The sequence below is a fragment of the Chiloscyllium plagiosum genome, unplaced genomic scaffold, assembly GCF_037043375.1.
Source record: "Chiloscyllium plagiosum isolate Xiang-an unplaced genomic scaffold, Cpla_swu_hap1 HiC_scaffold_22, whole genome shotgun sequence".
NCBI lineage: Eukaryota > Metazoa > Chordata > Chondrichthyes > Orectolobiformes > Hemiscylliidae > Chiloscyllium > Chiloscyllium plagiosum.
The window spans coordinates 10757550-10769699 of NW_028270160.1; the positions used below are offsets into that span (position 1 = coordinate 10757550).

At 43.2% G+C, this 12150-nt stretch overlaps 1 protein-coding gene across 6 annotated transcripts in view; it reads left to right on the forward strand.

The window, feature by feature from the left end:
- Window positions 1-12150, forward strand: part of LOC122561319 (uncharacterized) — a 164785-nt gene that overhangs the window by 130545 nt on the left and 22090 nt on the right. For all 6 annotated transcript variants that reach the window (XM_043713011.2, XM_087998748.1, XM_043713012.2 and 3 more), the window contains one exon: window positions 5171-5248. In XM_043713011.2, the coding sequence (XP_043568946.1) occupies window positions 5171-5248 (78 nt within the window). The remainder of the gene's footprint in view (window positions 1-5170; window positions 5249-12150) is intronic.

Below are 12150 nucleotides of genomic sequence, written 5' to 3' on the forward strand. Positions count from 1 at the left end.
TTTGTTCTTATTCAAAATGTTACTTTGTAAATTCTCCAGCACTTGGTATACTTGCCAAGTCGTTCACTCTCTTAAAGGTACACCCACATCTTCTTAACATGGAGGATGGAACTCACAGGGGTTATACATCTTTTTTACACCCTAGTTGATTTTTAGTCCCTGACCCAAAGTACAGGTTCAGTGACACAATTCTTTGAAGTTTGCGCCCCATGTAGATAGGGTGGTTAAGAAATCTTCATTCCTGATGAAGGGCTCTGGCCTGAAACGTCAATTCCTCAGATGCTACCTGAGCTGCTGTGCTTTTCCAGCAACACACCCTCTAGCCTCTGCAGTCCCCACTTTCTTCCAGGGTAGTTAAGAAGGCATTTAGCACACATGCTGTTGTAGCTCAGACCTTTGAATGTAGGAGCTAGGACATCATGTTGAGGTTGTACAGGGCATTAGTGTGACCTCTTCTAGAGTATTGTGTCCAGTTCTGTTTGCCCTGTTATAGGAAGAATATTGTTAAGCTGGAGTGGGTTCAGAAAAGATTTACCAGGATCTTGCCAGGAGTGGAAGGTTTGTGTTATAATGAGAGGCTGGATAGGCTGGTTTTTGCCTGGACTATAGGGAGTTGAGAGATCACCTGATAGAGGTTCATAAAATAATGAGGCATATAGATAAGATGAATGACAGATGCCTTTTCCCTAGGGTGGGGGATTTCAAGACTAGGGGTATTTTCTTAAGGTGAGAGGAGAAAGATTTATAAAAGACACGAGGGGCCATTTTTTTTTACACAGAGTGTGGTTTGTGTGTGGAATGAACGTCCAGAGCAAGTGGTGGATGCGGGTACAGTAGTTGCAAGTTTAAAAGACATTTAGATAAGTACACAAAGATGAATTGTTTGAAGGGATATGGGCCAAACGCAGGCAGGTGGGACCAGATTAGTTTGGGATTATGATCAGCATGGACTGGTTGGGCCGAAGGGTCTGTTTCCATGCTGTATGACTCAAAAATGTAAAGCTAGCATCGAGCACAATTCACAGATGCAGACTAGAGGGAACAGGTCCCAGGATAAAGGAGCTACATATCCTCGAAAATCCCCTTGGGAATGAAGAATGTATCTACCCCTGACTTAAAAATACTTAAAGATTGTGCATCCACTGCCTTTTGAGGAAGGGAATTCCAAAGACTCTCAATGTTTAAATACAAGGTGTTGATCAGGTAAAATCACTCTCAGAAGCAAAAGCAGAGGCTGCTGGAGAAACTCAGCAGGTCTGGCAGCCTCTGTGGAGAGAGCAACTGAGTTAACCTGAAGGATCACTGGACTTGAAATGGTAACTCAGTTTTTCTCTCCTCAGAGGCTGCCAGACCTGCTGAGTTCCTCCAGCAATTTCTGTTAGTTTCAGATCTTCAGCATCTGTAGTTCGCTAACTTGTTTTTGGAAACCCCAGAATAGTCATAGAGTCATACACTACAGAAACAGACCCTTCAGTCCAACTTGCCTATGTTGACTTGATAAAACACAGCAGGTCAGGCAGCATCCAAGGAGCAGGAAAATCGACGTTTCGGGCAAAAGCCCTTCATCAGGAATAGAGGCAGGGTGCCTGCAGAGTGGAGAGATAAATGAGAGGGGGGGTTGGGTGGGGAGAAAGTAGCATAGAGTATGACCTTGGGGGTTGCAATGAGAGAGAAACTCACTGAGATTCTTGTAGAGAGAGGAGAAAAACTTCTTCAAGGCAGGCATCCTTGCAAGAGGATTCGCAGCAGGGTTAAAATCAACGAGGTTTCCAGCATCTGCAGTCCTTGTTTTTACCAATGTTGACCTGGTATCCTAACCTGAACTAGTCCCATTTAGCAGCATTTGGCGCATATCTCTCTAAACCCTTCCTATCCAGATGCCTTTTGATTGTACCAGCCTCTACCTCTTCTGGCAGCTCATTCCATACACCCACCACTCTCTGTATGAAAAAGGTACCCTTCAGGTCCTTTTTATATCTTCCCACTCTCAACTCAAGCCTCAGCTCTATAGTTTTGGACTCCCCTATCCTGGGGAAAAGACTTCGGCTATTTACCTCATGATTTTAAACCTGCATACGGTCACCTCTCAGCCTCCGATGCTCCAGGGAAAAACATCCTAACCACTTTTGAAATACTGTGTTCAGTTCTGGTCTCCCTGCTATAGGAAAGATGTTGTGAAACTTGAAAGGGTTCAGAAACGATTTACAAGGATGTTGCCAGGGTTGGAGGATTTGAGCTATAGGGAGAGGCTGAGTATGCTGGGGGTGTTTTCCCTGGAGCATCAGAGGCTGAAGAGTGACCTTATAGAGGTTTATAAAATCATGAGGAGCATGGATAGGGAAAATAGATAAGGTCTTTTCCCAGGGCTGGAGGAATCCAGAACGAGAGTGCTCAGGTTTAGGGTGGAAGGGGAAAGCTTTAAAAGGGACCTAAGGGGCAACTTTGTCGTGCAGAGAGTGGTACGTGTATGGAATGAGCTGCCCAAGGGAGTGGTGGAGGCTGATACAATTACAACATTTAAAAGGCATCTGGATGGATATATGAACAGGAAGGGTTTAGAGGGATATGGGCCAAATGCTGGCAAATGGGACTGGATTAATTTAGGATATCTGGTCGGCAAGGACAAGTTGGGCCAAAGGGCCTGTTTCCATGCTGTACATCTCTATGATTCTATGACTTTCCTTACAGTTCAAACCCTCTAGTCCCACAGGCTTGTGCCTCAACATTTAATGATTGTCTGTTTACCGAAATGCACTTTTTCTGCTCCAACATATGTGGGCTTTTAAGTGTATGCTAATTAGTCTGTATTTAATAGAAGCATGCTAGCACTTGCCTTAAATACTCATGTTTCCCTCATTTTGCCAACAATTACTAGGTGCTCAGCTGGGAGAATTTAGATTACAGACATAATCATAGGCATTACACCTCAGCAATTTAAGACTTAATCTGTTTTAATGTCCTTGACAATTTTGAGGTTCTCTTCTGCCCTCAGTCCCTCCCAGATTGTTTGGTTGTTGAACCCTCTAACGGTTCTGCCTCGGTCAAGCGACCGTTTCTCTTATCGGAACACTAGCCTGTTTTTGCCTCGGGAGCCCTCGTCACAGGATGTGAAGCCACGTCCTGTTGATTGACGTACCCAGGGAGGCTGGGAAATTTTTGGGAACTGGAGAGATGGCTGGATGTTCCTCTGTTAAGTGTCACTTCACTGCATCCCTTTAATGCACCAGCTTTGTTATCTCAATTTGAATTGGAATCATCTCCTTTAAAACATCACAGAGCAAAACAGCACAGATAAGGCCAGTCTGCCTGTGACATCTGAGCTAGCTGTTTGGAACAGCTTGGCTCAATCCCACTGCTCTCCTCTTGTCCCCTAACCCTGTAAGCTTCCCTTCTTCAAACATTCACTGTATTTCTTTCAGTAAGTTAGGATGGAATTGGCTTTAATGAAGGGGCATAATTTTAAGGTGATTGGAGGAAGGTTTAGGGGAGATGTTAGAGGTCAGTTCTTTATGCAGAGAGTGGTGGGTGTGTGGAATGCACTGCTGGCAACTGGAGTAAGATACATTAGGGACATTTAAATGACTTTTAGATAGGCACATGGAAGATAGTACAATGGAAGGGTAGGTAGGTTAATCTGATCTTGGAGTAGGATAAAGGGCCGAAGGGTCTCTACTGTGCCAGACTGTTCTATGTTCTATGATTTCTCTCCACAGATGCTGCCAGACCTGCTGAGCTTTTCCAGCAACTTCTGCTATTGTTTCTGATTTACAGCATCTGCAGTTGTTGGATTTTATTTAGGAGTATGTTATGATCCATTTATTGCTTAAATGATATCCAACGTAGGTGAACAAGCATGAAGAGGTGACAGATGAACTGAACTTGGTGTGATTTACAACACATGTAGTAGAGTTTCGACTGACAAAGAGTAAAATGTTAGAATAATCAGTTCTAAAGGTAACAAAGACATAGAGTCATACAGCACGGAGACAGGCCCTTCAGTCTAACCAGTCCATGTTGAACATAATCCCAAACTAAACTCGTCCCAGCTCCTGCTCCTGGCCTATTTCCCTCCAAACCTTTCCTATTCATGTATTGACCTAAGTATTTTTTAAACATTATACGGTGCCCACCTCAGGAAGTTCATTCCTCACACAAACCACTCTCTGTGTAAAACATTTGCCTCTCGTGTCTTTACTAAATCTGTCTCCTCTCAACTTAAAAATATGCCTCTTAATCTTGAAATCCCCCACCCTAGGGAAAAGACACCTGCCATTAATCCTATTGATACCCCTTACGATTTTATAAGCTTGTGTAAGGTCACCTCTCAAACTCCTATGCTCCAGTGAAAAATGTCCCAGCCTATCCTATGTTCAACATCCTGGTAAATCTCTTGTGCATCCTCTCCAGCTGAATAATATCCTTCTTATAACGGCAACCACAACTGAACGCAGTACTCCAGAAGAATGAGGAAGGAGGGATGAATGTCAGTGATGAGGGCCAGGAGTTTGACAAGGATCTCACTCTTGCTGTTGCTGACTCCCTGAGATTTGCTGAATAAACAAAGATTGATGAATGAGCCTTGACCTGTCCCAGTCTCCATGGCTTGCGGTTCAATAGAGGAACCTGTAGAAAGCTAGGGTTTCATATCTTTAATTTCTGCTGATCAAAGTAATGGGATTGTTGCAAATGTTTTTTTTTGCTAATCACTCAGCAATTAGTCTGTGTTTGGATGAGATTACGGTAAACAAATGTCAGCAATGTGGCGACAGGCTGCATGTTATAAGGCACACGTAATGTATGAAGAAAACAATCTTTTCCATAATAGTCTTACAGTCAGAATGTTTCAAAATAGACTTGTGGGTTAAATGGTTGACAAGTGAGATTGTCCAGATCGGGTTTGATTGCACTGTGCAAGAGGTAGTGAAAGTCTCCTTTATTAAACCAAAGTATTCACTCTGACCAATCCCGTATCTCAGGAAGATCTTCAGGCAATCAATGGTCCACTTTGAAGCTCAGCAGCAGTTTTGTGCTGGCAGGTGAGGCAGGCGCATAGTGCAGAGCAAGACTCCAAGATCAGATGAGAGACCAGTTCATGTGCATTTGGTGATTGAGGAAGGAGTGTTGTCTGAGCCAATTGTCCTTAAATTGTATATTTTCTTTCCTCTCTCAGGTTAACTTGTGCGTCATTGTGGGTTGGAAATGTCACTGTTTACGTCAAAGAGAAGCAGCTTAAGGACCTGTTCAGAAAGTAAGTACATGACATGCTCAGAGCTTTCAGATTACAGAACTGGCACAAATTGGAGGCTATAGCAGGAAGCATGATGGCCTAGTGGTATTATCACTAGACTATTAATCCAGAGAGCCAGGTAATGTTCCTGGTCATTGGGTTCGAGTCCCACCATTGAATTGAATTCAATAAAAATCTGGAATTAGGAGTCTAATGAGGACCATGACCTATTGCTGATTGTTCTTAAAAACTCATCTAGTTCACTAACATCCTTGAGGGAAGGATTTCAGCCGACTTTACCTGGACTCACTCCAGACCCACAGCATATGTGGTCGACTCTTAACTGCCCTGTGGGAAATAAGGAATGGGCATAACTGCTGGCCTGGCCAGTGAATTTTTAAAAACAATTAGCCCTGTCTTGCAGACCTCATGTATATTCATATACAGTGGCACGGTGGCTCAGCGGTTAGCACTATTACCTCACAGCACCAGGGACCCAGGTTCAATTCCAGCCTCGGGCGACTGTGGAGTTTGCACACCCTCCCCATGTCTGCGTGGGTTTCCTCTGAATGCTCCAGTTTCCTCCCACAATCCAAAGATGTGCAGGTTAGGTGAACTGGCCATATTAAATTGCCCATAGTGTTCAGGGATGTGTAGGTTAGGTGCATTAGTCAGGGGAAATGTAGAGTAATAGGTTAGGGGAATAGGTTTGGGTGGGATACTCTATGGAGGGTCAGTGTGGACTTGTTGGGCCAAATGGCTTGTTTCCACACTGTAGGGATTCCATTCTATTTTTAAAAAATCTGCCCCCTTCATGGAGTCTACACACTTACCCATTTGAGGGAACATTTTGTGTCATCATTGCCTGATTCACAGTGCTATTAAACACAACTCCAGATCTCGCTAAAGTCCTTCAAAGCCATTTTACTGTGGATCAGTTTAACTCAGAATTATTGCAGTGAGCAATGAAAAGACCAATTTGGATGAAGAAGGTGCTTTGGGCCGTTTTGTCTCGAAACCTCAACATCTGGTGGTGTTTTCCATGAGTTGAGTGTCTCGGCTGCAGCTCCTGCCTGTTTAAGCTCCGACACTGATTCAGTGGGCTTCCAGTCTCTGAATGCTGACCACAACTTCCAAGTGAAATATGGTGGGGAGCTTGCAAGCTGCAATGTGAATGCACAGTCACAAAGGAAACCATTTCATAGTATGTCCCTGAGCCAAGGAAGTACTATTTGAAGTGCAGTCACTGTCATAGTACATGAAATACAGCAGCCAATTTGCACAATACAAAACTCTCTCAAAGATAGCCTGTACTCATCCGGTAAATCATTACCAATCAGTTCATGTAGATCACTAACTCACGATTAGAGTTAGAGAGTCTAGAGATGTACAACATGGAATCAGACCCTTCGGTCTAACTCATCCACGCTGACCAGATACCCTAAATTAATCCAGTCCCAATTGCCAGCACTTGGCCCATATCCCTCTGAAGCCTTCCTCTTCATATACCCATCCAGATGCTTTTGAAATATTGTAATTGTACCAGCCTCCACCATTTCCCCTGGCAGCTCATTCCAAACACACACCATCCTCTGTGTGAAAATGTTGTCCCTTAGGTCCCTTTTAAATCTTTCCCCTTCCACCCTAAACCAAAGCCCTCTAGTTCTGGACTCCCCACCTCAGGGAAAGGATCTTGTCTATTTATCCTATCCATGCCCCTCATGACTTTATAAAGCTCTAGAACCTCCCGCAGCCTCCGACATCCAGGGAAAACAGCCCCAGCTTATTCAGCCTCTTCCTGTAGCTCAAACCCTCCAACCCCAGCAACATCCTTGTAAATCTTTTCTGAACCTTCTCAAGTTTCACAACATCCTTCCTATACTGTGGACTGTTCCTCACAAGTACCCAAATTTCTTTGTGAATGCTCTGTCCTAGGTTGTGGTTGCTGTTGAGGGACCTGCAGACCACTCCCGCGTTTGTAATTCTTTCTCCTGCTTGACATTGGCTGAAGAGTGAACACTTAATAGGATGTAGGACCATGAGCTGTTATTGCCTGGGAGGGGAGGAGCATCCCAATGTAACAACTGGTAGAATTGAAATTTAATTAATGAACTTAAAATGGAAACTTACTCTTACTGAAGGTGGCCGTCAAACTGTCATCAATTGTCATTTTAAAAAAACCTGCTAATGTTAAGTGAAAGAAATCAGCCATCATTACCTGGTCTGGCTTGCACATGACTCCAGCCCCACTGCAATATGACTGACTCTTGACAATCCTCAGAAATGGCCTGTGCACACCATTCAGTTCAAGGGCAGTTAGCGATGGGCAACAACCGATCTCCTCACCAGTGACACACAATCCATAAAATCATAAAAATGAAAATAAAACCTGAGAGAGAACAGAGAAGGACTCAAGGTTGGAGTGTCATCTGAAAGATGGCACTTCCAAAAGTGCGGCACTTCCAAAAGTGCAGCACTCCCTCAGTAACGCATGTCAAGTGTCACTTCGGACATTTGTGCACAAGTCTCTGGAATCGGATCACAAACCTTCAGCCCTCTTAAAATATCTACTTTAACCAATTCATTATCAGTTACATTTGATGCCTGGGATGTGTATTTCATTAAAAGTTATTATTGTTGAAACGTATTAGTCCTGTAGATGGCCCTCTAATAGGCATTCCAATGTTAAAACTGTTCTATTGTTGTTATGGTTCCAATATATCATGTGTAATCTGGTCCTTAGTTTTCCAAAACATCATTCAAAATTATTTCTGAATATGTTTTTCAGTTTCTATAACTGACATGTGTAAAAATCTAAGATTAAGGATTTGAACGTACTTTAAACAATTATGACAATCATGTAATTACATTCTAAACAAATTATCTTCTTCGGGCCTTAAGATTGTTTTCAGGGAAGTTTAGGGCTTTTCCCCAAAACCCAAATATGGAGTTGATACATTTTACCCTGAGCTGTGTCTCTGGGCTAATGTTGTATTCGGCTACAAATGGGAATGCAAGGAGTACAGTATATGGGACGGATAAGGAAAGGTGAGTGACCAGCGTCCCTAGGGAAGGGGCAGGAGGCACAATTCAATCTGGGAGCTTTGTATGGAATGGTGAGGAAAGGAGAAACAGTGACCCTGGGCTTGGGATGTGCTGGGGGAGCAACGCTGGAGCAACTAGGAGAATAGATGAGAAGGTATGACATATTCTCGAAACAAAGACAAGAAAAGCCAAAACAAAATGTGGAAAGGGAAGCTCATGATCAAAACCAGAAGCTAATGAAATGAAAATAACAAATAATGAGAGACAGTAAAGCCACATGCTATCGATAATAGGTTAGAGAGTGATTTTTGTTTTGTTATTCAATGACAGGATGAGGATATCTCTGGCTGGGCAGCATTTATTGCCTGGCCCTAATTGCCCAGAGAGAAGTTAAGAGTCAATCACATTGCTGAGGGTCTGGAGTCACATGGAGGCCAGAATGGCAGCTGCCTTACCGAAAAAACCAGATGTTTTTTCGTGACATTCGATTCATAGTCATCATTAGACTCTTAATTCCAGGTATTTATTCCATCTGCTGTGGCAGAATTTGAACCCAGGTCCCCAGAACATGACCTGGGCCACTAGATGAACAGATGAACAGCTTCTCCTCATTCTCAACTTCAAATATCAAATAGATTGATCAAAGAGATATAAATAAGAATAGTTATTAATAACACTTAGTTATAGAGTCATAGAGATGTACAGCATGGAAACAGACCCTTCGGTCCAACCCATCCATGCCGACCAGATATCCCAACCCAATCTAGTCCCACCTGCCAGCACCTGGCTCATATCCCTCCTAACCCTTCATATTCATATACCCATTTGGATGCCTTGTAAATGTTGCAATTGTACCAGCCTCCAATTCCTCTGGCAGCTCATTTCATACACGCACCACCCTCTATGTAAAAATGTTTCCCCTTAGGTGTCTTTTATATCATTCCACTCTTAGCCTAAACCTATGCCGTCTAGTTCTGGACTCACCCACCCCAGGGAAAAGACTTTGTCTACTTATACTATCCATGTCCTTCATGATTTTATAAACCTCTATAAGGTCACCCCTCAGCCTCCGACACTCCAGAGAAAACAGCCCCAGCCTATTCAACCTCTCCCTATAACTCAAATCCTCTAACCCTGACAACATCCTTGTAAATCTTTTCTGAAATCTTTCAACTTTCACAACATCCTTCCATTAGGAAGGAGACCAGAATTGCACGCAATATTTCAAAAGTGGCCTAACCAATGTCCTGTACAGTCGCAACATGACCTCCCAACTCCTGTACTCCTGAAGAAGGGCTTATGCCCGAAACGTCGATTCTCCTGTTCCCTGGATGCTGCCTGACCTGCTGCGCTTTTCCAGCAACACATTTTCAGCTCTGATCTCCAGCATCTGCAGACCTCACTTTCTCCTCCTGTACTCAATACTCTGACCAATAAAGGAAAGCATGCCAAACACCTTCTTCACTATCTTATCTACCTGCAACTCCACTCCAAGGTCTCTTTGTTCAACAACACTCCATAGGTATAAGTCCTGCTAAGATTTGCTTTCCCAAAATGCAGCACCTCGCATTTATCTGAATTAAACTCCATCTGCCACTTCTCAGCCCATTGGCCCATCTGATCAACATCCTGCTGTAATGTGAGGAAACCTTCATCGCTGTCCACTACACCTCCAATTTTGGTGTTATCTGCAAACTTACTGACTATACCTCTTATGTTCATATCCAAATCATTTATATAAATGATGAAAAGCAGTGGACCCAGCACCAATCCTTGTGGCACTCCACTGGTCACAGTCTGAAAAACAACCCTCCACCACCACCCTCTGTCTTCTACCTTTGAGCCAGTTCTGTATCCAAATGGCTAGTTCTCCCTGTATTCCGTGAGATCTAATCAGTCTCCAATGGGGAACCTTGTCGAACGCTTTACTGAAGTCCATATAGATCACATCTACCGCTCTGCCCTCATCAATCCTCTTTGTTACTTCAAAAAACTCAATCAAGTTTATGAGACATGATTTCCCATGCACAAAGCCATGTTGACTATCCCTAATCAGTCCTTGCCTTTCCAAATACATGTACATCCTGTCCCTCAGGATTCCCTCCAACAACTTGCCCACCACCTACTGGTCTATAGTTCCCTGGCTTGTCCTTACTGCCCTTCTTAAACAGTGGCATCACATTAGCCAACCTCCAGTCTTCCGGCACCTCACCTGTGACTATCAATGATACAAATATCTTAGCAAGAGGCCCAGCAATCATTTCCCTAGCTTCCCACAGAATTCGAGGATACACCTGATCAGGTCCTGGGGATTTATCCACTTCTATGCATTTCAAGACATGCAGCACTTCCTCCTCTATAATATGGTCATTTTTCACCATCTATTTCCCGACATTCTATATTCTCCATGTCCTTGTCCACAGTAAACACTGATGCAAAATACTTGTTTAGTATCTCTGCCATCTCCTGTGGCTCCACACAAAGGCCACCTTGCTGATCTTTGAGGGGCCCTATTCTCTCCCTAGTTACCCTTTTGTCCTTAATGTATTTGTAAAAACCCTTTGGATTCTCCTTTACCCTATTTGCCAAAGCTATCTCATGTCCCCTTTTTGCCCTCCTGATTTCCCTCTTAAGTATATTCCTACTGCCTTTATACTCTTTTAAGGACTCACTCAATCTGTCCTGTCTATACCTGACATATGTTTCCTTCTTTTTCTTAACCAAACCCTCAATTTCTTTAGTCATCCAGCATTCCCTATACCTACCAGCCTTTCCTTTCATTCTAACAGGAATATACTATCTCTGGACTCTCATTATTTCATTTCTGAAGGCTTCACATTTTCCAGCCGTCCCTTTACTGCGAACATCTGCCCCCAGTCAGCTTGTGAAAGTTCTTGCCTAATGCCGTCAAAATTAGCCTTCCTCCAATGTAGAACTTCAACTTTTAGATCTGGTCTATCCTTTTCCATCACTACTTTCAAACTAATGAATAACAACTTCTTCCACATCTTGATTTTAAAAATGCACAAGTTTGTGACACCACTTAACTCCTTTCTTGATGGGTGCAATTAATTTCCCACCTACAACATTCATATTCTGCTGTCGGGCAAGATTTACATAATAAGGGGACTAGCCTTCTAGCCTGTCCATTACAGTGATTCCAACTTCGGAAGAGCCTGCCTCCTGGGTCAGGATAGTGTTCCCTTACACAAGTCGCACTGAGTTGGAATGGTAGAATTTTACAAATGCAATGAGCTAGTCGCTGTAGCTCTGCGGGTAGTTTAAGTTATATTTGCCACAGAATCAACCAACTACCAACTCATGGGTGCTGCCACTGACCCTCCTTTCTATACTGGGTATATTGGCCTGTTTGGTTAACAGTGGGAGGGGTTGAACCACCAGTGAGTCTTAACAAGAAAGTTGAAAATCCCATGACACCAGGTTATAGTCCAACAGGTTTATTTAAAATACAAGCTTTCAGAGCAACATCACTAAGGAGTTTGGCTCTGAAAGCATGAATTTTCAAATAAACCTGTTGGACTATAACCTGGTGTCATGTGATTTTGAACTTTGTCCACCCCAGTCCAACACCAGCTCCTCCACGTCTTAAAAAGAAGAAACACTTGACTTAACAGTACAATGTTGTTTTCTGTGTGTTAGCAGAAGGTACAAGTTACATTCGCCAGTTACATTACTAAGACTAAAAGCCAGGGATGGTATGTCTGATCTGATTGGGATTCAGAGCGAGACCCTCCTTCTCTCCATCCAGGACATCAGCTTGTTTGGTGCTTCATGCAACATCCATCATTGACCCTTTCAGAACATTACCTTACGCAACACTTTTCCCTCTAAGTAAAGCATTTTTGGGTCAAGCACCA